General features: G+C 35.6%; 5 protein-coding genes across 13 annotated transcripts; 2 read left to right on the top strand and 3 right to left on the bottom strand.

Moving 5' to 3' along the window:
* Positions 1 to 4,671: 4,671 nt before the first annotated feature.
* On the bottom strand, positions 4,672 to 12,198 carry LOC129577270 (thioredoxin C-1-like). 4 transcript variants are annotated; one of them, XM_055464017.1, is made up of 5 exons: positions 11,664 to 12,198; positions 11,372 to 11,526; positions 10,736 to 11,165; positions 10,576 to 10,657; positions 9,734 to 10,238 (listed from the first exon to the last, which is right to left on the bottom strand). In XM_055464017.1, exons 3-5 carry the CDS (start codon positions 10,909 to 10,911, stop codon positions 10,083 to 10,085), a joined length of 414 nt encoding a protein of 137 aa, XP_055319992.1. In that variant the 5' UTR covers positions 10,912 to 11,165; positions 11,372 to 11,526; positions 11,664 to 12,198; the 3' UTR covers positions 9,734 to 10,082. The 4 variants fall into 4 exon arrangements, with proteins under 4 accessions (XP_055319988.1, XP_055319989.1, XP_055319992.1 ...); XM_055464015.1 differs by lacking the exon at positions 11,372 to 11,526 and having other exon boundaries at positions 11,664 to 12,048; XM_055464013.1 differs by lacking the exons at positions 9,734 to 10,238; positions 10,576 to 10,657; positions 10,736 to 11,165; positions 11,372 to 11,526 and adding an exon at positions 4,672 to 6,268 and having other exon boundaries at positions 11,664 to 12,048.
* Positions 6,262 to 9,519, top strand: LOC129577271 (ATP-dependent RNA helicase DHX8-like). Of its 2 annotated transcripts, XM_055464019.1 has the most exons (4): positions 7,369 to 7,798; positions 7,890 to 8,468; positions 8,526 to 8,571; positions 8,733 to 9,483. In XM_055464019.1, exons 2-4 carry the CDS (start codon positions 8,187 to 8,189, stop codon positions 9,290 to 9,292), a joined length of 888 nt encoding a protein of 295 aa, XP_055319994.1. In that variant the 5' UTR covers positions 7,369 to 7,798; positions 7,890 to 8,186; the 3' UTR covers positions 9,293 to 9,483. The 2 variants fall into 2 exon arrangements, with proteins under 2 accessions (XP_055319993.1, XP_055319994.1); XM_055464018.1 differs by having other exon boundaries at positions 6,262 to 7,798; positions 7,890 to 8,571; positions 8,733 to 9,519.
* Positions 12,199 to 12,369: 171 nt separating the features above from the next.
* Positions 12,370 to 13,820, bottom strand: LOC129577274 (COMM domain-containing protein 3). The gene is made up of 2 exons (XM_055464022.1): positions 13,343 to 13,820; positions 12,370 to 13,243 (listed from the first exon to the last, which is right to left on the bottom strand). Exons 1-2 carry the CDS (start codon positions 13,467 to 13,469, stop codon positions 12,777 to 12,779), a joined length of 594 nt encoding a protein of 197 aa, XP_055319997.1. The 5' UTR covers positions 13,470 to 13,820; the 3' UTR covers positions 12,370 to 12,776.
* Positions 13,821 to 13,879: 59 nt separating this feature from the next.
* Positions 13,880 to 15,013, top strand: LOC129577272 (protein dj-1beta-like). Of its 2 annotated transcripts, none has more exons than XM_055464020.1 (4): positions 13,880 to 14,038; positions 14,100 to 14,192; positions 14,339 to 14,437; positions 14,499 to 15,013. In XM_055464020.1, exons 1-4 carry the CDS (start codon positions 13,958 to 13,960, stop codon positions 14,871 to 14,873), a joined length of 648 nt encoding a protein of 215 aa, XP_055319995.1. In that variant the 5' UTR covers positions 13,880 to 13,957; the 3' UTR covers positions 14,874 to 15,013. The 2 variants fall into 2 exon arrangements, with proteins under 2 accessions (XP_055319995.1, XP_055319996.1); XM_055464021.1 differs by having other exon boundaries at positions 13,886 to 14,038; positions 14,103 to 14,192.
* Positions 15,008 to 23,954, bottom strand: LOC129577269 (solute carrier family 2, facilitated glucose transporter member 1-like). 4 transcript variants are annotated; one of them, XM_055464010.1, is made up of 7 exons: positions 22,988 to 23,954; positions 22,555 to 22,818; positions 18,397 to 18,463; positions 17,998 to 18,196; positions 17,707 to 17,918; positions 16,213 to 16,404; positions 15,008 to 15,963 (listed from the first exon to the last, which is right to left on the bottom strand). In XM_055464010.1, the coding sequence occupies exons 2-7, from the start codon at positions 22,627 to 22,629 to the stop codon at positions 15,191 to 15,193; spliced, it is 1,518 nt and encodes a 505-aa protein (XP_055319985.1). In that variant the 5' UTR covers positions 22,630 to 22,818; positions 22,988 to 23,954; the 3' UTR covers positions 15,008 to 15,190. The 4 variants fall into 4 exon arrangements, with proteins under 4 accessions (XP_055319985.1, XP_055319984.1, XP_055319986.1 ...); XM_055464009.1 differs by having other exon boundaries at positions 22,960 to 23,450; XM_055464011.1 differs by lacking the exon at positions 22,988 to 23,954 and having other exon boundaries at positions 22,555 to 22,825.
* Positions 23,955 to 24,003: the final 49 nt, after the last annotated feature.

The raw sequence follows: 24,003 nt of genomic DNA, 5'->3' as shown, positions 1-24,003 counted from the left end.
TTTTCTTGCTTCTTTTTCGTTGGCTTTGCTTTGTTTCAAAGTCATTCGACATGCACATTGCACTGCGTACATCGCAAATGAACTTTTCATTTCACTCAAGTTTTTTTTTTGCACCATCTGATTGTTTCAATTGTTGCAGTAGCATTGTGTGTTTCATGGGCGGCTACCGTGCCACATTTGTATTCAATGATATTAAATTAATTGCTTGATGAAAATTGAAATGTGCGCGTTATTACGTTTTTTTTTTGGTTTGGCTCATGCGAAATTCCACAGTGCCAGAGAGCACGGCACACGTCTCTTAAAATGCGTATGCGCGTTTTTTTTTTCTATATTGGATGTGGTATTCTATAATGGATGTGGTTTCGTGATGTGTGTTTTTGAGACTTTTAATTGCAAATTATGTGAATTTATCGATTTTTGGTGCGAACGAATGTGGTACGCACTAGCCCTATTACAAATACGCTCCACAAACTTACTTACAAATTCTAAAAGTACGTTTCTGTTTCGGTTTTCTTCTTTCTTCATCTCAAAGCGGTGTGTGAGTGCATATATTGCAAATATTGCATATGTGAAGCTACACAGCCGAAGAAGAAGAAGAAGAAGAAGAAGAAGAAAAAATTCTCTTCATGTCGTGCAAAGGCCTGGTTATTTTAAAATCTTAAGCTTGCACATACACACCCAATGATGTGGTGTGCAGTAGCGGCAGTAAAGCAATAACGTTCATACAAGAAGAACGATGGTTGTTGCTGTTGTTGTTTTTAAGATGCAACGCGCAATTTGGCGAATGCGATAAAATCTCGAATTGGAAAATGATCATTAGTGGATGGCATAAGTACCTAGCAACGACTTAGTTCATTCACATGGGATTTTTTTTTCACTCTCCTTCGTCTCGTGTTGTGTTCAGAATCATGAAACGAAAAGGAGAGACCGAAGCAGAGAGAGAGGGAGAGGAAGAGAGAGAGAGAGAGAGAGAGGGAAGCAAAGACGGTAAACGGTTGGCAAGCAGCATTGGATTAAAAAAGGAATTTTCAGAAATCACGACCAACATTCTTGTCAAAGCATTTGGACAAATTAATTAATTAAATTTGAAAAAATGACAGCAAACAATGAAGAATTTAATGATGAGGAAAGACAAAAACAGCCAACGAACCAACGAACGAACAAGCAACACACAATTCGAAAATGGTGATAGAAACACCAATCGGCTACCATGTCCAAAATATGAATTATAGAGAGAACACCATGAACCGATCCGATCAAACAAAAAAAAATACACGCGCGTGAGCAAGTAAATCCGTCAATATGGTTGGAGAGACCTGAATGAAAAATTAGATTATGAAATGATTTCATTAGATAAATCGTTTCTTATTGATACACCATATTTCGTTAAGCTTTCTGCCATGCTCATGCTCATGCTCATACACACACACACACACACACACACCGACCGGAATGCCATGAAATGAAATGGAGAATGCTTAAAACAAACAGACACACTATCACTTTCTTCTCTTTATCTTTTTGTAATTGAGTCATTCCGATATAATTTCGTTTTCGGTGATGTAAAAGTGAGCCAAGAAATTGTGTGAGAAACATTTCGTATATTACATGAAAGACGTATGCTCACGCTCTTGTGTCCGCTGTGTTCACATGAACTTAATCCAATTTTTCAGAGATCAGTCTCACATAATTCAATCAAATCCATTGAATATGGGGCTGAGTGGCCAAATAGATGATTTGCCTTTTTGTGGTAGACTAACATCAAATGGAAACGGAGACGATTGTGGTCAATTTCCATGAAAATACCATCACATTTGAATATATCATTTAATCGTTCCAACGCTCCTATTCACTTTGAATTTGACAACTGATATTGAGCGCAAACACCACCTAGATAATTTAAGGCTAATGACAATACAATCAAGTAAACTCTCCGTTCTGTCAAACGTCATACTGAAGTATAACATACAGACATCACGAATTCGCCATCGGTTCTTCAGATGGCGCTTCGGTCAACCGAGTTCCAACCAAATACATGTATCAGTATACGAAGCATTCCACGGTTGAATCGTTCTGTCTATTGTATGGTGATAACAGTGCGAGAGCGCTGCGTTGCCATATGAATGTGATATGAGTGCGGTTTTATCTGACAGCGCTGATGATAGTGGTGCATCTATAATTTGCGTAGATGACACAAAATATAGGGGGAAAAATCATATGTGGACCATTGATTCAAATGGCATTTTTCGTTTGTTTCGTTTCTTTTTTCTCTATCTTGAATGACAACAAGAGAAGAAAGCATTCCAACGGAATTATGTGTGTGTGCGTGTGTTGGGTCTGTGTAATTGATAAAAATTTGCATGCGCGTAATCGTTTGCGACCGAGTTCTTGTAAGGTTTGACACATCTTATGTAATTTGTCTCTATAGGTTTGTTGAATCGCGGCTAAATTCATCTGATATACCTAAATCTATGTCTACCGCCGGCAAATCCAAGAAAATATAAATCTAAATACATTGTTGTATGTATATATGGATATCGATTAGTGTGCTATGCGTACCGCCGCTCATTTCGTATTTCTTTTTTAATCGATAAATCGAAAAATAAAACCAGTTTTTTAGTGGGCCTGTGTGTGATCTTCATACACCTCTTGCGCTACTAACCGCGAGCGCACACGCACGCACGCACGCATGCAATGGACAAACTAAGCCAATAATAAAAATGTTTGTCATTTCATCTAAAAACAAGTTTATTTCTTTTACAACATTTCTCTTTTAATTTGTGCCTCATCTCTTTCTTTCTCTATCACTCTCTCACATGCACGCAAGCAAGCAATCGTGCACACACTCACTAACCCAATCACACAATTTTCAAAACAATTGCCATGCAAAATAAGGTAAGATGAGTAGTGAGTTGGTCCAAAGAGGAGAGAAAAAAAATTCAATTTTGTTTTTTTTTTGTAATAACATCAGATTCGTTTCTATTTGACTTCAGTTTCATCTTATCGTTTTGTGTTTTTGTTTGTGTGTTTCTTTTTATTTCATTAGTAATTATTATTGTTGCTTGCACTTACAGACGAGAAAAAAATCTGTGCATCAGTAGTGAGCACTCATCAAATAAATTATACAAAATTATGATTATCAACAGACACACACTCACATACGTTCACATCATAAAAAAATTTACTCTCTCGCTTATTGGTTTGCCTTGATTAGCATTGTTCTCTAAGGACAAGTTTTCTTCAGAAGAATTTGTTCTTTTCTCTTTTAATTTAATAATAAACGAAAATTGTGGATGTGGTTTTGGTTCGGTTCGATTCGGCATTCTTATTTTTTCTTATTTAACTGCACTTTGGACCCACCCGGGTGAACGCGATACGCTTTGAAGAAAGCCTACAGTCGTTCGATGAGGCTTTCATAATTTTTATATACATTTTAAATACTGAACGCCTAGGCTTTCATTGCTATTCTCACTTCTTTCGTGCATTCTAGAATTGAAAGCCTAGGCGTTCAGTTGTACGTGTGTATGTTTCACGCTACGAAGTATGTTTCACGCTAGACTTTCAATGCTACGAATGCACGAAAGAAGTGAGAATAGCAATGAAAGCCTAGGCGTTCAGTATTTAAAATGTAGGGGAAGGTGGGGCTATTCGCGCCGTGGGGCTATTCGCGCCATCGGCCTTTTCTCGACACAGGCAATACATATACAAAAAGTGCAAGTGTCATTTTGAAGAGCAATTAATTCCCGATATTTGGATATACAATTCGATATTTTTCATTTGAGTACAGGCTCTGTAAAGGCACAAACATGTTTTGGGCTAGTGCTGAGTTCATTTTTCGAGCTCACAGAATTTCAGCTTTGACCATTAAAATTTAATATTTTTTTAAAACGGGTTGATGTATTTTGTAGCTTATCATCAGCTCTTTCTTATGGATATAAACTTTTTTTGAATATTTTCAATTTTTGTGGCTGAATCGAGCTTCAAACAGCAATACATGCTGTGGGGTTATTCGCGCCACAAACACAAGGGGCAATCGACGTCTTTTTGGGGACCTCAATGGGGTCGGAGGGGGTGATTGACTAAGTATTTTTGTAGCCCCATCAATTACCTTTCCAACGGTACCATGGGTTTGACAATGCGTTTACTACTTCTTAGATAAATAAAAATCGGCGCAAAGTCAATTTTTCGAATTTTGGGCCAAAACTCGCCTGTCGACAGATGAAAAAAGGTAGTGTCACTTTAGGCATAATAACTTCGCTTCTAGCGGTCCGAATTCCATGAAATTTTGACACAACATCAGCGAAGGATGTACTAATCTAACACTAACACTTTTTCTGATGATAAACACATTTAAAACACTGAAAATGCGGCCGGCGCGAATAGCCCCACCATTTTTGGATTTCGCCCCAAGGGCTACATCGGACCCCAAAGGGGATCAAACCAAAAACATTTCTTCTATAAAAGTTAGGTAAAAAGACAAGCTACAAAATGATACCAAACATTCCTGATTTTTTTTCAATTTTCATGGAAATATAAAATTGTGAAAAAAAGTGGCGCGAATAGCCCCACCTTACCCTATATAAAAATTATGAAAGCCTCATCGAACGACTGTAGGCTTTCATCAAAGCGTATCGCGTTCAACCGGGCAGCTTCTGATTTTATCCGTGTCTTGAATACCGACCATGCGTTTTTCCACTTTACCATCTTTTATCACGACCAGCACCGGCACGGAAGACACATCAAAATCATCGACGATCTCGGAACAAACGCCTTACGTTTAGCATATTTAAATACAGTAAACAAAACACAAACAAGTAGGGCTTAGTTGGTTTTCTATAGACATTTTCGATTTTTTTCCGAATTATAACTGATCAAATGAAATGAATTTTACGATAATTTCGAAACAAAAAAAACAATGTTTGTCATTCATTCAAGTAGGGCTTTTATTTTGACATAAATTCGGATCGAACAGTTTTATCATATCTACCCACAATATAAAATAAGTTTCAATAAAAGTTTTATTTGGTAAAAGACATGATTTTTTTTTTATTTTGTACGTATGCATTGTAAAAATTGGAAACATATTTTAAAAAACTATTTATGATATTTTCATCGTAATTACTTCAAGTTCTGCGTTTCAATTCGACAAATTTCTGGGCCGTATCATATTTGCTTTCCCATTCGTAGCCTAGTCTTTCGCGGAAGTGACCATATTCATCCTTTAACACAAATTCAAATTTTGTCAGCTTCCGAAATTTAGCCATAAGTTCGATTGATTTTCGATATTTTTCTGGTAATTTTCCATATGTTCGGATCATAATTAATTAATCCGAAACATTCGGGCAATTCATAAATTTGATGGAAATTAATTGCAAAATTCTTCACACTTTTTATGTGTATAATATTGTCACTGTCTGTGAGAAATGTGATTGGTTTTATATCAAGCTCAAGAGATTCAATATTCTGCAAACATTCAACTGCATTCCGAAGCAAATCTGTGTTCAAATGGCTGTAAAGAAAGTCCAGTGATCTAAGCTGAAGTTCTTTTAATTGTGGATTCAACCGTATAAAAGCTTGTAGCATTTCATTTTCGGGCATAGCTTCACTAGAAGACTCAAGAAAACCAAAGCGTTCTAAATAAGGAAAATGGTTTGTGTTGATACTAAAAAATGAGGAGTTTCTGGTGTGACAAGATGCTAGTGAATTCAACTTGGGGAATAATCTATTAAGGGAAACTTTCTCAGTGAAATCATAGTCAATGTGTTCAAAATTATGAACGTTGGGGAAAGGCTTATCAAAATGCTCCATAAGAGTACTTGCATAACAAACTGATGGATATATTATAATATTCTTCACGTATTCAGCACAATAATCGTTGATATAAGTGAAAAGCCTCTGATCTCTTTTCGATAGTTTGTCGATGTTTACTTTACTAAAAACTCCCGGCAACAGCATTATCATGACTAATTTTGAAATCTCACGCCCAACACAGCGCAACAACTTCAGAGCAGTTTTCAAATCCTCTATAATCATTGTTGACGCGTCTTTGATGAAGAATAATCGATCTGGAGAAATTCGTATATTACGTAACCACACGCCTTTATCTCCATATTTTCGAGCATAAACGAGCTCCGCTGCTTTTTTCAGTCTTTTCGTTGAGTCAGCCACATTCAGTAGATCTATCAGCTCCAAATACTCGAGAACAGACTCGAGGCAGTCAAAGTTGAGCGCATCAAACTTCATCACTTCACTTGATCAGTATCAAAACCTGTGAAAACAAAATTAAATTCTGAATTAAAGAGTAGAAATTAAAAGAAAAAAGTATTCCTCTGTTTCGAATGATGCTTCAAATTGTCAGAGTGAAATGTAATGTAGCATGCAAAATACAACTGCCTTCAATGCTGACTTGTTCAGTTGTTTATAATGCTGTTTTTAGGTACAGAATGTGCAGATTTATTGCAAAGCGAATTCAAAGTATTCCTTAATGTTCTAAACGTCTCGTCGATTAACAGAAAATCAATCCCAGACTACTGCGCATTTAATCTCTGAAGGTATGACAAAAAAGGTTTAAACTTTGAAGATTTTCAGAGGTGAAAAAGCGATGATTTCAAGATTGCTCCGAAAAATTAATAGTACACAATGTCTTTGCATAGAATAAAATGACAAAATGTTTATTGAAAATATTTCACATGACTTTTAATGTCGCATTGTTGCCAATTGAAAATGTACAATAACGATTTGAGCTCTACCTCAAAAGCCGACCTAACGAAATTTTCTGTAAACAGACAGATTTGATCAAGCTTATCGTTGTTTTTCTGCTGAAAATCTTCCATGTTTCCAACTGTTTTGTGATACCTTCAAAGATTAAATGCGAATTAACGAGACGTTTAGTACGTTAAGGAATAGCTTTTACTTTTAATTGGCATAGCAATAAATCTGCACATTTTTTACCTAAACAAACCAGCATTGGAGGTAGTTGTGTTTCACATGTTAAGTTGTATTTTACTCTAACAATCTGTCGAATCCGAGCCACGATGTCTATCATTGTCTGTTGGAGTGTTCCAAGCTATTTGAGTTTTAAAAAAATGGAAACCTTTATGCAAAACCCGATTTCATTGGGCTTGCTACGGTTATTCCTTTCAAAAGATGTTTAATGGCACCTTTCTTCAAAGATTAAATGTCGAAAATCAATTCGTGTGCAGTGGTGATCTGTATACCTGTGGACAATGGACTATTTGCTTGTCAAATTGAGGTCAATAAGTGATTGCTTACGAAGAAACATATGAAAAAAGTATCCGTACATTAGTCCGGTTTCATTTTACTTGAAATATCTACAAATTTTCTTTGTTTTGCCGTCCGATTTTCCAACTCAACTGTGAACTACAGGTTGAAAGCATTGAACTCATCCACTTTTTTGAATGTCAAATAAAAAAAACACCAGCTGTCAAACTTATACACGATGCACATCAAGTCAACGCTACAACTCAAACGATTAAAAGTGTAAATATTTTGAAAAATTTAAACCCATTTAAAAATAATTTGCTGAATTTGAATAGAACGAATTGAAACGTACACAATGGATGGTGTCAAAAATTGGCTCCGAATTGGGCAAACATTTTAGTTTAAATGATATAGCTAAATTCATCGTCAATTTGGCTGAGACACATACAGAATTCAATACACTTAAGAGAGCTCACATCGAAAAAGGAGCCGAATTTTCCGATCCAATCATCGAGAATTTGCTGCAAATTATTCAACAGGAATCATCGAAGTTTAGAGATAAAAGAACCCGTTCAAGGTACTTAAACTATTCGTTTAACTATATTCACTTTCAGTACAAATCGTTCATTTGATCATTTGAACAAATCCAATTTTTCCGAATATAATAGATCGAGAGACTCAACCCTTCCCAAAGCAAAGAGAAAAGAAGAAGCCGATCAAAAGACGGACGCATATGCTCTAGATCAAAGGAACATCGGCGAGCCACATCGCGTGACCGATACAGAGATCGTCAGCCGAAGCACAAGTCATGTCACGATTGTCCGATTGTTTAGTTTATATTTCACAGCAACGGTCTAAGGGTCGTGCTGATTTGAATTCAGCATCACAGTCACACTTGAATAACGGAATGCGCGATAGAAATTCAATGGCCGGCACCTCACTATTACAATTGGGATCGGCCAAAGATGGGGAAGAAGACACGGCACGAAAATATTTTACGCGAATCTGCGGAGCGATGCGAAATCAAACGAATGACTTCGTCTGGTGTAATCGATCGCATAGAACCATATGGTATCGATGAGGAAACCGGGCTACTACCAAAAGATAAAGACGATAAAGACGATCTTTTTGAAATGGTCCAAGATTTTCTACGTGAACGGGATTTCGGTGCATCGCATGATCTATTGCCCGTTTCAATTGATAAAAATCCAGATGGTTCACTTGCTCAAGCTGATATGATGCCTGTGCTGGCCAAAGAACAGGAGCAACAACAAATTTTACAGCGTAAACAAGATCTGAATAGCATTCCGACGAGTTTGAATAAAAACGGGATCGATCCATTGCCAGAAGGTAAGAAATTGAATATTTTTCGAATATGAATTAATTTTTCTATGAAGAAAGTTAATTTTGGCCAAAACAAGCGATAAAATAACATTTCAGTAAATATTTTCAATTGAAAATTCATTTCGTTTTGACGATATTAACAAATCGACTTGTCTTTATTATTCCAGATGGCACTCGAGAACCAGCAGCTAATGTGATTAGCGGCAAAAAGTCTTCATTCCATAAGAAAACTAAACCCACACTCATTGAACAGAGACAATCGCCTCCAATTTGTCAGGTTGATCAAGAGACGCGTGCCGATTTGAACCCATCATCACATTCGCATTTGAATGACGAAATGCGCAATGGAAATCCAGACACTCCAATGGCCGGCACCTCACTAATGCATTTGAAATCGACCAAAGATGCCGAAGAAGACACCGCACGCAAAAATGTTAGACAAATCTCAAGTCCGGAGCGATGGGAAATCAGACAAATGATTTCGTCTGGTGTAATCGATCGCACAGAACTACCTGATTTCGATGAGGAAACCGGTCTACTACCAAAAGATGAAGAGGATGAAGCCGGGGACGATATCAGTGCACAACTATCAAAAAACAATATTAATGTTTATTCGAATCCGGGAGATTGTTCCAATTTTCTGAAACGAATTTCAAACATCGATTTCGATGATTGGGACAGTTTGAGCAATTCTTCGAATTCGGATGCAAATGCCGAAAACAAATGATTTGCCAAGGTTGGCAAACACTTTGTAAAAATTAGTAGAGAATAGAGGAACCAGCACCAAAAATTGACCAAACGCCGTACGTTTAGCATATAATACAGTCAACAAAATACAAACAAGTAGAATTTATTCGGCTTTTTCATAGATATTTTCTATTTTTTTTTCACGGACACATGCAATGGACAAACTAATAAGCCAATAATAAAAATGTTTGTCATTTCATCTAAAAACCAGTTTATTTCTTTTACAACATTTCTCTTTTAGCAAGCAATCGTGCACACACTCACTAACCCAATCACACAATTTTCAAAACAATTGCCATGCAAAATAAGGTAAGATGAGTAGTGAGTTGGTCCAAAGAGGAGAGAAAAAAAATTCAATTTTGTTTTTTTTTTTGTAATAACATCAGATTCGTTTCTATTTGACTTCAGTTTCATCTTATCGTTTTGTGTTTTTGTTTGTGTGTTTCTTTTTATTTCATTAGTAATTATTATTGTTGCTTGCACTTACAGACGAGAAAAAAATCTGTGCATCAGTAGTCAGCACTCATCAAATAAATTATACAAAATTATGATTATCGTGTATTGCAACACACACACTCACATACGTTCACATCATAAAAAAATTTAATCTCTCGCTTATTGGTTTGCCTTGATTAGATTGTTCTCTAAGGACGAAGAATGTGTTCTTTTCTTCAGAAGAATGTGTCCTCTTCTTTTTTTTTAATATAATAATAAACGAAAATTGTGGATGTGGTTCTGGTTCGGTTCGATTCGGCATTCTTATTTTTTTCTTATTTAACTGCACTTTGGACCCAGCTTCTGATTTTATCCGTGTCTTGAAGACCGACCATGCGTTTTTCCACTTTGCCATCTTTGATGACGACCAGCACCGGCACGGAAGACACATCAAAATCATCGGCGATTTCGGTTAGCTCGTCAATGTCAACCTACGAATGAACATGAAACGAAAAACTTATTTTCTTTCTTGATTGAAATTGAAGGGATATTGTTTTTTCAAAGCAAATTCAAGACAGATTTCATTGGTAACACATTGTAGGTTTTGCGACTAATGTGAATGGAAACAATAATAAACTACGTAAAATGATAGAAAATAAAAGATAACGCAAAAGTATAGCACATCAAAGACAATATGTTAACAGACGACTAAGCTTGATAGCCAAATGTAAATAGAAGAATCTTCAAGTGTCGCGTATTTGCCTAAATCTTGGAATATGATCGCCTTTATCTGCTGCTACCTAATGAACAGCTGCGGAGATTACTCACTTTGGCCAAATCGACAGCTCCGTTGGTCTCTTGGATGACAGTTTCAATGCGTGGCATCAGTGCTTTACATGGATTGCACCAGCTGAGTGACAGAAATAAAGATTAAAAGGTAATTATTATCGAATTGCTCGAGCGTCATCAAAATCACTGTTTCACTTACGTTGCATAAAAGTCAATAACAACCGGTGTCTTGCTTTTGCGTACTTTTTCATTAAAATCCTCAACACTTTGTACCGTGAAGATTTTCTGCAGGAGCGTTGTTGTGGCAATATGCTGGGCGCGTATTTTAACAGGCATCGCCAATGGAGCGAATCGTCGTGTAATAATCGAAATCATTTTATTTATTTTTGTACTCGATCACTTTTTCGGTTGTGAAGAAAATGTTTTCGTTTTGTTTCAGACGTGAAATCACCGAGTTTCAGCGTTTGTCTTGCCTCGAATTTGAGCTTGATCACACAATACACATGTACATCGGTCAATTATAACGGCCAAAATTTACACGAATTTTATTTTATCGTTGTTTTTTTTCCGTCGCGTAAATTTCGATGTTATGCAACGATGATGCCTACTGCTTAGCCATATTAACAAATCTAAATGAGAATAAAAAAGAACACATGTGAACATGGGCACGAATCAGATTTTGACAGTTCAACGACAACAACACTTGACACATGTAAATACAGTGAGCGAAACGCTAGCGACGTTATGACTGCATACCAATTCATGGTGAATATAAGTTTTAATTTTGATTTTATGAGCAGTGGAATTTCGTTTATATGCTACATCGCTTTCTTACATGGAATTATAATGCCTAATTGAATTTTATTGCCCAACTGATTATAATACGTGGATTTATTTAGCCACGAATTTAGAATAAATGCTCATTTGGTCATTTGACCTAGTGGGCAAAGCTCATCAAACTTCATCACTTTACTTGATCAGTATCAAAATCTGTGAAAACAAAATTAAATTCTGAATGAAAAAGTAGAAATTAACAGAAAAAAGTATTCCTCTGTTTCGAATGATGCTTCAACGCAGAATGATTGATTTTGTTATGTTTTTTTCTCAATTCCATAAGTTTGACATACCCAATGATTCAAATACACATTGATATTGCTACCTTTGTATGTTGTTCGTCTCACTTTTTCGATGCTAAAACTGAAATAGTTTTCTTGAACACTTTAGCAGTTAAAGTATAGAAAGTGTGGGTATATTTGATTGCGCTTTTAAATGAATACGGTGGCCCGGGTGCGACAAACTGTCAGAGTAAAATGCACTGTAACGTGCAAAACACAACTGCTTACAATGCTGATTTAGTCAGCTGTTTATAATGTTGTTTTTAGGTACAGAATGTGCAGATTTATTGCAAAGCGAATTCAAAGTATTCCCTAACGTTCTAAACGTCTCGTCGATTATCAGAAAATCAATCATAAGACAGGTATAAACATCGTCACTGTATACGATGATGCGATAATTATTTAAAATAGTTGCATTAAATCTCTGAAGGTATCACAAAAAAGGTAAAAACTTTGAAAAATGTCAGGATAAAAACAACGATCGGCTTAGTAAATGAGTTCTCAAAAATAAATGAATTTCTTTATTAGACTTTTTTACATCAGATGTATACACCACACATATACCTGTGGTGAGATTCATATACGTCAGAAATAAGCTGTAATAAAATTTAGTAAAGGTATTTTAGTACAGGCTTTGCTGCGGCATATATTCACGCCGAATACATTCATGCGAAGAATACGATGTGCTAGCTTTGCGGAAAACGAAGTCTGTTCGTCTTTTCTTACGCGCTTGGCGGGATGCATATTCGAAATTACGAAGAGTTGTTCGTAATGGGTGTTCAACCGAACTAAATCGATTGTACTTATTTTACTTGTGGAGAAATTAGGTATTTTTGAAAAGCAATCACTTGAGCTTCATTTGTTAAATTGCATTGAAAACTTGAAAAAAATGGTCGTTGTTCCATTGAAATAAAAATCAAACAATCACCACTTAACAGGCATTCAAACAGTGAGTCAACTGTTGTGGAAAAACGGTTGCCCATAATGAATATTCGAGTGTATTTATTTGCTATGAGTTTTGTTTGATTGCAAGAATGTTTTTTTTTAACATGGAATCATAATGCTTTGACCGCATATTACACTATAATACGTTAGATGTTGGCCACAAAATGCTGGAATATATGCTCATTTTGCCATTCCAACTTGTTCGCAATGCCGTTCAATCTCTTTGAGACGTCCAATAAGGAATTGTAGTTCTTCGGCATTGCACACAAATTCGGTAATTGTTTCACGTTCACCGCTCAGCTCTTTGTACCTCCCAAAATTGATGCGAAAATTCAAGGCACCGGTGGTTGAATCGATTTGCGATGATTTCACATCGCAAGTCAGTTTCCATTCGACATTCGTTACGTGCGGCACACTTAATCCCGTCGTCAAATTTTGTATTCGCAACGATGTTTGATTCTTTTCGTATACGGAGATCAACTCTTCGGTTGCCACATCTGATATGCCGTGCTCTTCAAGCAATTCTCTTAATTTCGCATTATCCAAGTCGTATTTGATTGCCAAGAACATCAACGTCAACACCGCATATTCCGCCTGCTTTGTGTAGACTGGTGTTGTTGCATAGATTTCGGGATTCGATGGAATGTCTGTGGAAAATGGACGCATTTTATCGGACAATTTTAATAAATGAGGAGAATTTCTTTTTCAAAAATTATTTCAATGTAAACAGAGTGGATGAGTCTTACTTGCATCCGAATGCAAGGCCATTTTTACTGCATTCGATATGATTTTCTTGGTTAAATCCGAACTTATCACGGTATTTAGGCTTTTCAAGCCTTCAATCACTATATTCGACAGTTCGATTTTACTCATTTTAATCGCAGCTCTTTTGAAATCTCTTCCGGAATATCGATTTCAATTGCAATTCAATCAACTTAAATCATTTTATCTGCTGTAGCACTTCGATGGAAAATATTTCTGTGTTGATGTAAACAAACTGTCAAGCTTTTTGTTATCAACTGAATGTCACCACCATTCAGTGTGGTGAAATATTATATTTGCCACTCGTTGTAGTGTTGATATGAAATTGAAATAAAAATGTTTCGAATTGATTATTTATATTATTTACGAAAGAAATTAAATGGATTTGAAAAAAACACTCACGGAAAAAATTTGAGAAATCTTTTTTAAAAAAATCCAGTCAATTTCAATGATGAAACAGCTACAAAAAAAAACATCAAAAACTCCCCACATCATCAATGACAGTTGAGTGAACAAGTTCAAAGCCGACTGGTTCGCCGGAATACGAACAGCTGATTAGTTACACAATAAGCCATTTTAAAACTACGCATTCAAATTGAATGCTGCATAAATACGTCGGTGTTGTCTTAAAACAGAGTCTCCGCCAAATTTATTCTGTTCGGACTTTTTCACAAACAAAGGTTTGATCCTTTAAAAAAAAACGTTCATCGAATTCATTGAAATTCAACCATTTTATTCCAGAAGATGGCAAACAAAAGCGCTTTAGCACTATTGGCAAATGGAACCGAAGAGATGGAGATAGTTATTACAGTCGATGTATTACGTCGTGCCGGTGTGAGTATTCTTAGTGTGCAAAAAAAAAAATAAGTGTCAATCATCTGACCTTGGCCTTATCGCAATTAGTACTACTTAGAACTTCATTTCAGAAAAAAAAGTGAACGTTATCTGTTTACGCTGTTTTTGAATTATTTTTGATTTAGGTAAACGTGACTGTGGCCGGTGTTGCGAACGCTGAACCGACAAAATGTTCGCGTGATGTTACGATAATGCCCGACAAAAGCCTCCAAGATGTTGCCAAGGTAAATTCGACAATTTCGTTGAACTTCTTCCGGCATAAATAAATAAGGTCATTGATTGCAGGATGTGTTTGATGTTGTAATCCTCCCGGGTGGATTGGGTGGTACCGATGCATTTGTTAACTCACCGTTAGTTGGTGAAGTACTCAAGGCACAAGAATCTAGCGGTCGTTTGATTGCTGCCATCTGTGCAGCACCGTTGGCATTGTCTGCACACAAAATTGGTCTCGGCAAATCGATCACTTCATATCCATCGGTTAAGGATAAGCTTACATCAGATTTCAAGTATGTCGATGATCAAATTGTTGTTCAAGACGATAAATTGATAACATCGCGCGGTCCGGGCACTGCATACCAATTTGGATTGAAAATCGCCGAAGTACTCGTTGGAGCTGACAAAGCCAAACAAGTTGCAAACGGAATGCTAGTCGATTATTAAGAAAAATTTCATGATATTTTTAAAATCTCCACACTTTTTACCAAAAAAGAATACGAATACCTTCTCATCACATTGAAAATGTACGCATGAATACGAACAATTGATTCTCTAAGAATAAAAATAAAACCAATAAATTTTAATCTTGTTTGTTAATTTATAACTTTAACTTTAATATTAAATCTTATTGTCAATGTTTACAACATTTTCGAAAAATGCTGAATTTGGTAAAATATAGTCTATATCTCAATACAAATAGGCGAATTATGATAAGAATGATTTGTGCAAATCATCGAACAATTTCAATCGTTTTATCGGAATTAAAAGCGTCTCGACCGAAATCCTCTTGAAACGATAGGCGCAATATCGGCTGCTTCGCGGCCTCTTGTTTCTGGTAGATAAACGTACATTAAGGCAACTAATAGGAAGCAAACTACTGCGAATGGCAGGAATACAAAGGCACCGATGGCATTGTTCATGGGCAAAAATGTCATGCCGATGCAAAAGTTACCAGCCCATGATGCTAGTGACCCGATCGACATAGCACCTGGTCGTGTTGAAATCTCGAACAGTTCCGTTCCGATGAAAAACGGTATTGGACCGAGGCCAAATTGATAGGCGATAATGTATCCAAAGACCGATAATACACATGCCACTGGGAACCATGAGATGACATCAACGTATTTCATAACAATTGAAAGCATCACCAAGAAAACGCCACTGAGCAAACATGAAATAATGATAACTGTACGACGATTGATTTTCTCCATGACTTTTGGCCCAGTGAATGCCACCATTAGATTCAAAATGCCAGCACCTAAATTGGCCCATTTTGCATTCACTTCACTTAAGCCGACTTTTTCGAAAATATCGACGGAATAGTAGAATACAGCATTGACACCGGACAATTGCTGACCACCCATCAAGGCACAAATCAACACGAGCGGCAAAAAAAGGGTGCTATCAGTCAGTACCGACCAAATTGAACGGGTGTCAGCTTGTGTGGCCGCTTCTTGTTCCATTGCTATCAGTTCAGCATTGATACGGTTAAGTAAATCGTCGCTTCCTTCACCCACACGCAACCGCATCAGTTCTGCAATAATAGAAAGATCAACCGATTACATTCGATTTTACAAAGATTTAACGGCCATTTCTGGATTTAGTCAATTTTTGATGAAAAAAAAGTTACTTTTTCAATTATTTTTTTCAACAATTTTTTTTTTTCGTTCACCTCTTTTAAACGAATTCTGATTCTGAAAATTTGACGGAATTTCAATTATAAGCAGAGAGAATATCCTCAGTGTAGAATTTTCATACAAAATAGTGTATAAATATAGCTTACCATTTCGTGCTACATCACGTTTGCCAGCGACAACAAACAAGTACTTTGGACTCTCGGGGAACCATTTAAACGGCAGGAAACAAACAATAACCAGTACAATATAAAAACTAAGCGCATAATGCCACAATTCGTCCGTGCCGAGTAGTTCTTGCAAACTTGCAACTTGAGCGACGACCACACCAGCAGTTACACCTAGAAAAATGGAACGGATTTTGTATTAAATTTCCGGGCGTAATTGTCTATTTCGTATGTCAGTCAATGACAACAACAAGAACCATATCAAATGGTCGGGACAACATACGGGAATCGAAATGATGACTTTTGATTGAAATCATTCCATGTAGAAATGTGTTCTTGATATTCGATGGTTTGTGATGATATTTCTGGTTTGATTTTTTATTTTGGTTTTTTCGTTTTTCGGTCATATTTGTCATTGAGAAAGCACAAACGATAATGTTATAGTATTTTTGATACGGGTGCTGTTTCCAAAACAAATTCAGGCAATCGCAAATACAAAATGATACCGCGATGACAACCAAAACAGATAATTCAACAATCAATTCCAATATAATCAATACGGTCAATCACAAATGGACAGCAATTGTGTTCAACAGCATAGATGATGAAAATGCAAAATCACTTCGTCAGCAAATAATTATCATGGTTTAAATGGATTTTTTGATTAATAAATTTAAAATGAATTATAAAAAATATTGTTTTGAGATTCCATGCCAAATAATTACAAAAATCAATTAGAATGGGCAATTAAATAATTTATATGACAGCACCATATTCCTGGCATTTTGTTTGCACTTCGACGTATGCAGTCAATATAACATTTTACTACAGCTGAACGTGATAGTGGATAATATCATTTCGATTATCAGCAAAAAAGAAGCCCACTTTATTGACTTCCGTGCGTCTTAATTGCTTTCGAGTCGGCGATTGCGATTTTTTTTTTGAATACATTGAACTCAAAACAATATTTTTTGCATATTCAAACGCAAAATTTTCCATGACCACATACATTTCGAACGTAAAGCGCCACCGGTTCTCTTTTAAATTCCATATGGTAATTTAAAATCTGCTATCAGTAACGCAATTTGTTTATTCTGGTTATGATTTGAACTTTTTTACGTTTGTGATTCATGCGTCAATGGTTGATACGATGCCAATGATTGGGCAATATGATACCAGTATCAACTTGATAGGTAATCAAAGTGACATTGGAATTAGTTCAGTGAATTCGCTGCTTAAAATTTGGCGATTTAATCGCAATGAAATATTTAAGAGTCTATCGCAGAAAATGTATTCATAGCAATATTTTCTCGGAATTTGACGAAAAACGGTGGTTTTGTTTATTCAAAATGCATTTGGCGATGGATTTGATTCAAATGCTAATGATTATGACATTTTAATGAGACAGAAAAACAGCACGAGTATTTAAAAAGCGCAATGGAATGTGTTGCATCAATCGGATTATCAAATACTCACCTAATCCAGAGAATGTGCCCAATGTTCCGCGTAGTTCAGACGGTGCAATTTCACCTAAGTACATTCCAAGCACGGCCGTTGTCACACCGGATGATAAGCCGACGATAAATCTTCCCACGATCAACACTTCAACGGACGACAATGCACGACAAAAGCCGAACAATACCGCACCGATCGCAAACAAAATTGCGCAAGTCAGCAGTGCCCCTTTCCTAAACAGCAAAACGATTTAAAGTATATGATATTAACTCATGATTATTATTCTATCATAACTTTGTATGTTATACGAACCGGCCAAATCTATCAGCTAGTGAAGCGGCGAATAGTGATCCAACACAACCGCCAACCAAAAATATCGAAATGATCGTCGACCATAGCGTTTCCAACTGGTCAACACTTAAATACTTATCATATCGTTGAATTATAGTTTGATTACACCATTTTTTCATAAAACTAGATGGGGAATTCATTACGCCAATGTTGTATCCGACTATACGAAAAAGTAAATTCGATAAGTGTTTTCGATTGCAATGAATTTTTCGAGTGTATCTTTTTGACGTAATAGAAAATATGTTGTTTTTCTAATACGCACAACAGACACAAGTAGCATTTTTACAATCAAAACAAATCAAACTCCTTGAATCGATGAATTTTTTTGTTGGCGAAAAAGTTAAGATATGAATAAATTACCTGGAATACCAGTTCCAATCGTCATGGCGAACGTAGTTACCATCAGCAATAGTCCCCATTTTGGAGCCTGAAAACAGCCAACATCAATGAGAATTATAATTGATTATGAAATTCGGAACATTTGAATTTTTAGAGAAGTCAAAGCATTTCGATATTAACCCTCTAGTGCATACAACCGCCTTTCGGCGGGAAACATTCGAATGTCTGTATAACCTAAACCTTTGTTTGATTTATGTCTATCACGCTTCCTGCGAAAAAAAGCCTTGGGAAAAATTAATGCACTAGAGGGTTGAAATTCAATTTACAGAAAAATAAAAATGTTATCAAATAGAAGTTTAGTCGCGAAAAATCCATAACCAAAAACTGCATTTGTATTTCAAAAACATTTAAAAAGAAATAGTAGATCACTATGATCGTATAAATTTCCGACGCTAAAAATCACAAAATATTCAATGGCTAAACAAGTCAAGTTCAATGATATCTCTATCGAAACGAACCTGCGCTGCATTATTTTTCTCTTCGATAAATTCGTGAGCAACCATTTCGCGTGGTGTTTTTCCTTGACTGAATATTTATGCTCACGGAGTTGATTGATCAGCTCGTTAAAAAAATACAAACATACACACCCAAATAGAATTTTTACATTCTCTTCAAAATGGGTGAGTGTTCTTTTTTGTAAGCATAAAATAAAAACAAACTAAAAATAGAGAGTGCACTAATACGAAATCAACGCTGACTGTGTGATGAATTCCATAAAATTATGTAAATAAAAGTGGTCAAAATTTAGTAAAACGATACTTTGCTGAGGCAGCCAAAATAAAAAGAACCGAAAACACGATCAAAAATGAAGAAATAAAATTTGGCTGGAAACTATAATTCGGTTTGAATGGCGTGCGATCGAAACAGTAACTGACTGAACGGACGCCGATTTTTTCTCTTGCAATTCTTATGTGATTGTCAACTTGAGCTTGATAAAAAGAATATACGCAAGAAAGAAAAAAAAACCAGATGATACAATCGTCTATTGAAACGGCCACATATGGAGAGCAATGTAAAGCTGCGTCTTCTGTTGTTGTTTTTTTCTTTCTTTCAATAATACATATATTTGTTATTTGCACGTTATCACAATCAATTTCGCTCTGGCTAATACTTTTCATTCATACACACGTCAAATTATATACATATTTGGATTGACGCGAAGAAAAACAGAGATCTCGCTTTTTTTTCCCTACGCGATAGTAAACGGATGGAGTTGTGATAACCGACCATCAGTTGATATATATATATATATATATATATATACACGAAACGCCCACAGTGTCACATACAGCTCCTGTGGGTCATTTCATATTAGTTGCATATCATTTTTTTTTTTACTTTTTCTTAATGTGTTTGTTTGTGTGTTCTATTCATTGAGCTACAATTTAAACGGTTTCGCGTCATCGTCCTTCCTTCTTTGATGAAGTGAATCACAACGTTTTTATGTCGATCGCATTTAATTGCGATGCATTATCATGGCTCTGCGGAGTGATATTTGTGTGTGAACCATAATTTAAAATTCAAATGATTTTACATTGATATGCATCGACTATCGTTGTTTTGATAGAAGTGGCGCTGACGTGGCTCAGAATACTAATATTCATTCGGTTACATACGAAACACTCTCCTCCACATATTTCAAAAAAAAAAAACAAAATATTTCTGTGTAATTTTATCGGCGCTTCATCGTTTTGTTTCACATGCTACAATTATCAATTAGTACCCCCATGTTTGTCAAGCACGCACCGTGGTGAATGTTTTTTTAAACGAAAAAAACGTTGCAAAAATGATTTCAACTAGGCGAATAGCATTTTATTCAGCGAATAAAAGGTCGAATTCTTTGTGTTTTTCGGATCAATTGATATTTTGTCAACCAATATGACTTATGTTTGTGTCGAAAATTCGGAATGGATATTAAAGCAAACATTTTTCGATTAAACAAGACGTGAAACAGCCAATTAGAAAGTAATTCAAATGGATCAATATTGTTAGCCACTCAGAAACAATAAGCACTCCAAGAAATACGTAATGATCAATTAAAAGCAGTAATTTCAAGTATTGACAACAATACAAAAGAATACACAGGCAAATATTTTGAAGGAAAACCATTCCTGATAACATTGAATCGATGAAACCACTTTTGGTTATACTGTAAACAAGCGATCAGGTGACGTTCATACGAACTTCAATTATCAATTGAAAAAAATATCATTAGCTCAAACATGTGTAGTGTGTGAACAATCAGGTGAACAATTTCTGAATGTGCTATTGGAGTTGATATCATAGTATTCATTGCGAATCGTATGCAGTAAAGCATAATAATGTCATTCGAAATGAATCGAATTCCGTTGTGATTCACAACAATTCACTTTCAATGTTCATTTTCAATTGCTTGGTGTCAATGTGCATCACATATAATGAAAGTAGATTTGCTACCATGATAATGATCACATGACAATTTCTTTGAATCTGGGAACACATGGACAATATATGACATGGCAAACACCTGACCATTCACCAATTGTTCGTTCTTCATTTGATACTGGATAATTTTCATTAGAACAAAAACGAAAAAATATCTCATGTGAATTTTAGTAATAATGAGTCATTTAATGTGTAAGTGTTTAATTTATATATTCAAGAAATTTCCAGAGTTCACTTCCCATTTGTAATTTTTCGATGGTTTAGATTGTCTAGATTAGTCAGCAAACACAGTCACCGTTCTTCTATTTGTTTTCCATTATTGTCATTTCAGCAGATATTTTTGTTACTATTTCAGGCTTTGCTACGGCATAAACTCATCACGCTGAATACATTCATGTGATAAATACGGCTTCCTCGACTCTGCTTCTCTTCAACTGCTGTTCATTCAGAAATTACTTTTGGCAATAACAATTATTGATTCAATGCTAATTTTGACATATAAAATGTTGGCCACAAAATATTGACGTGAACGACTTTTTTCGGTATTTTGTAAACAACCAAATAAACCGAAGACTCATAGAAATAACTAGTTTGTATTCTCGTTCTAATGCGTGATGCTTGAAAAAGTATTAACACTTGGCAAAAATCAGTGTATCACATCACATGATTTGACGGTATTTTTAGTAAATTCGATGTGACACAAGATCATTAAGCTCGTGCTTGATCTGTTTCAATTTAATATGTCATTTAAGCTAATTGATGCTGAATAAAGTCAATGGCTTTGAGTTTGATACTCTTGCAAAATCACTGACGGAAGTGGCTCAGGGACTCGTTCTTTTCGTATTCATTTTAAATTCTCTTTGGCATTAACAATTTCGACCGATGCTACGTCTCTTAAACTTGCTGTTACTTCTCGTATAAAACATCGGTTTCTCTTTATAAAATAAATACCCAGATTTTTGTATACAGACTCAAGTCATCAAATTTTCATCGGCACATTATTGTGGTAAATTTTGTTAAAATCGACTGTTTACTTTTTAAAATTTTGAGAAAAAAAAAATTGAATTTAAATCCGTTGAAAGAATTGAGCTACGGTATTTGATTGAAAAAGTCCCTGCAACATGTATGTGCGACACATTTTTATTCTTTGAATTTTTTTACACCAATTTTTTTTAATTCAATCATGTATCGCTCTCAAAAGGAAACGTTTATTCGAAATTTCAATTCTGAAACTTGGCTGGTCATTCGCGAAAAATCCAAATAATATTCAATTAGTCTTGATATCAAAGTCTTCGTACTGATAACAAATAAAAAAAAAAAAACAAATAAACGGTTTTATTTTCAAATAAACAATAAATGTTCGTCATTATCTTAGCAAACATACACGGTAGAATCGTGATAATTGATCAATTTGCAAGCTATAAAAAAAACCCTTGAAATCCAATAATCATTGATAAATGTGTTGCCAAATCGGTCCGTTATGATAAGGTCAATCGCAACTCAATTAATTAAAATGTGTTTCCGTGAATCAATAAAAACAACAACTCACAAAAATGGTGCTTTGATTTTTGAATACATTGTACAGTTCAAATTATGATGAATTTGTGAACAAAAATTCAATTGAATTTGGCCTATAAAATTGGAGCAATTCGAAATAAGCATAATACATGAGTTGCGTGTGTCAATTAAACTTACCCGTGGCTCAGTGGTTGGTGTGTATACGCCATTCGATTTGTGTATAAGAAGCTGGCCGCGTCCATTATCATTCATTTTGTCTCTTTGATACTTCTTCTTTTTTTATTGAATTAAAATTCAAAAACGTTTTCACACACTGTTTACGGTTCAATTGAGGAAATCACATGAACATCGGCAAATCAATCGATTCAATTCAAATTGATGGAATTATTGAAACCGATCGATTTCTTGTGAATGGAAAGAAGACGGCAGAAAATGAGCAAACTGAAAGGAAAATAAAATTGGCGTAGACACAATAAATGGCTATTTTTAGCACATGGTCTGTAATAAGTAAGTCAATTGATACACAGCGTGAAATTTGATAGATTTCAATTGAATTGTGACACGGTATATTAATAGACTCACTAAAAACAGCGGAAAAATATGTACGTACACGAGAAATGTGTTTTATTTTATAAATGAACTATAAACATAAATTGCACTGAAAACACTAGTTGCACGTTCGTTCGTTCGTTGTATGAATGTTGTTGACGTTGGGGCTTCTGAATCATGCCACGATGACCGTATGCTATGTGGATGAAGTGTGCACGTTGCTGCTATTCGTTTCTTACGTGTGAGTAGTCTGACTTTCTTTGTTATACTTAACCAAGCTCAAAACAAAGTCTTAACAATTACACACAGGTTGAAGCTACGAAAGTGTCTCTTATCTTTGCGCAAATGATTAAAAAATACGAGCTACGGCAACACGATAACTTTATTGAATGAATGAACGAGTAGTACTGAAATGACGCTTTTCGAAATTTTTCGTAAAATTTTGCTTGTTTTTCGTGTGTGCGCGTCCGCGCTTATTCGCTCGACCTCCGCTGCATTTACGTCAAATAGAGAGCGTCGTGTATGATTCATGCGATATTTTTGACTTAATTCACCATACACGTAGAATCGTACGATTCTTCATTCTACCTAATGCCAACCAAATGTGTGTATCGTTTACACGCCAAATCGAATGATTCTCGTTTATTTTGTGAGTAAACAACGAAACATCGAATAAGCCGGTCGAATATGGTGTGTCAAACGAAAGAGTGGACAAGAGAAAGAATGAGAGGCAGAGATACAGACAGAGAGAGAGAGAGAGCGTGCAAAGAAACAGACGAGAGAAATACGCATGGGACGATGAAAACATCGGATGTTTCTTTGTGCGTACAGCTGTCAAATGCGAGAAACGATATACACAGATACGCGCTAGAGATATGCGATGTTTTGTTGGCTCCCATCGAATGCCTGTTTCTCAAAATAGTCAAATTGGTGTTACACTTCATGTTTAGTTAAAGAATGGGTAAATCAAATTTTATCATTTAATCAATTGACCACACACCGAACTAGCTCTCGGATCCAATACACTCATTCTCTCTCTCTCTCTCTCTCTCTCTCTCTCTCTCTCTCTCTCTCTCT

The sequence above is a fragment of the Sitodiplosis mosellana genome, unplaced genomic scaffold (assembly GCF_009176505.1).
Source record: "Sitodiplosis mosellana isolate CC-2019 unplaced genomic scaffold, AAFC_SMos_1.0 Smas_scaffold_6197, whole genome shotgun sequence".
Taxonomy (NCBI): domain Eukaryota; kingdom Metazoa; phylum Arthropoda; class Insecta; order Diptera; family Cecidomyiidae; genus Sitodiplosis; species Sitodiplosis mosellana.
The sequence above is the reverse complement of the archived record's forward strand: the minus strand, read 5'-3'. Positions and strand labels throughout refer to the sequence as shown.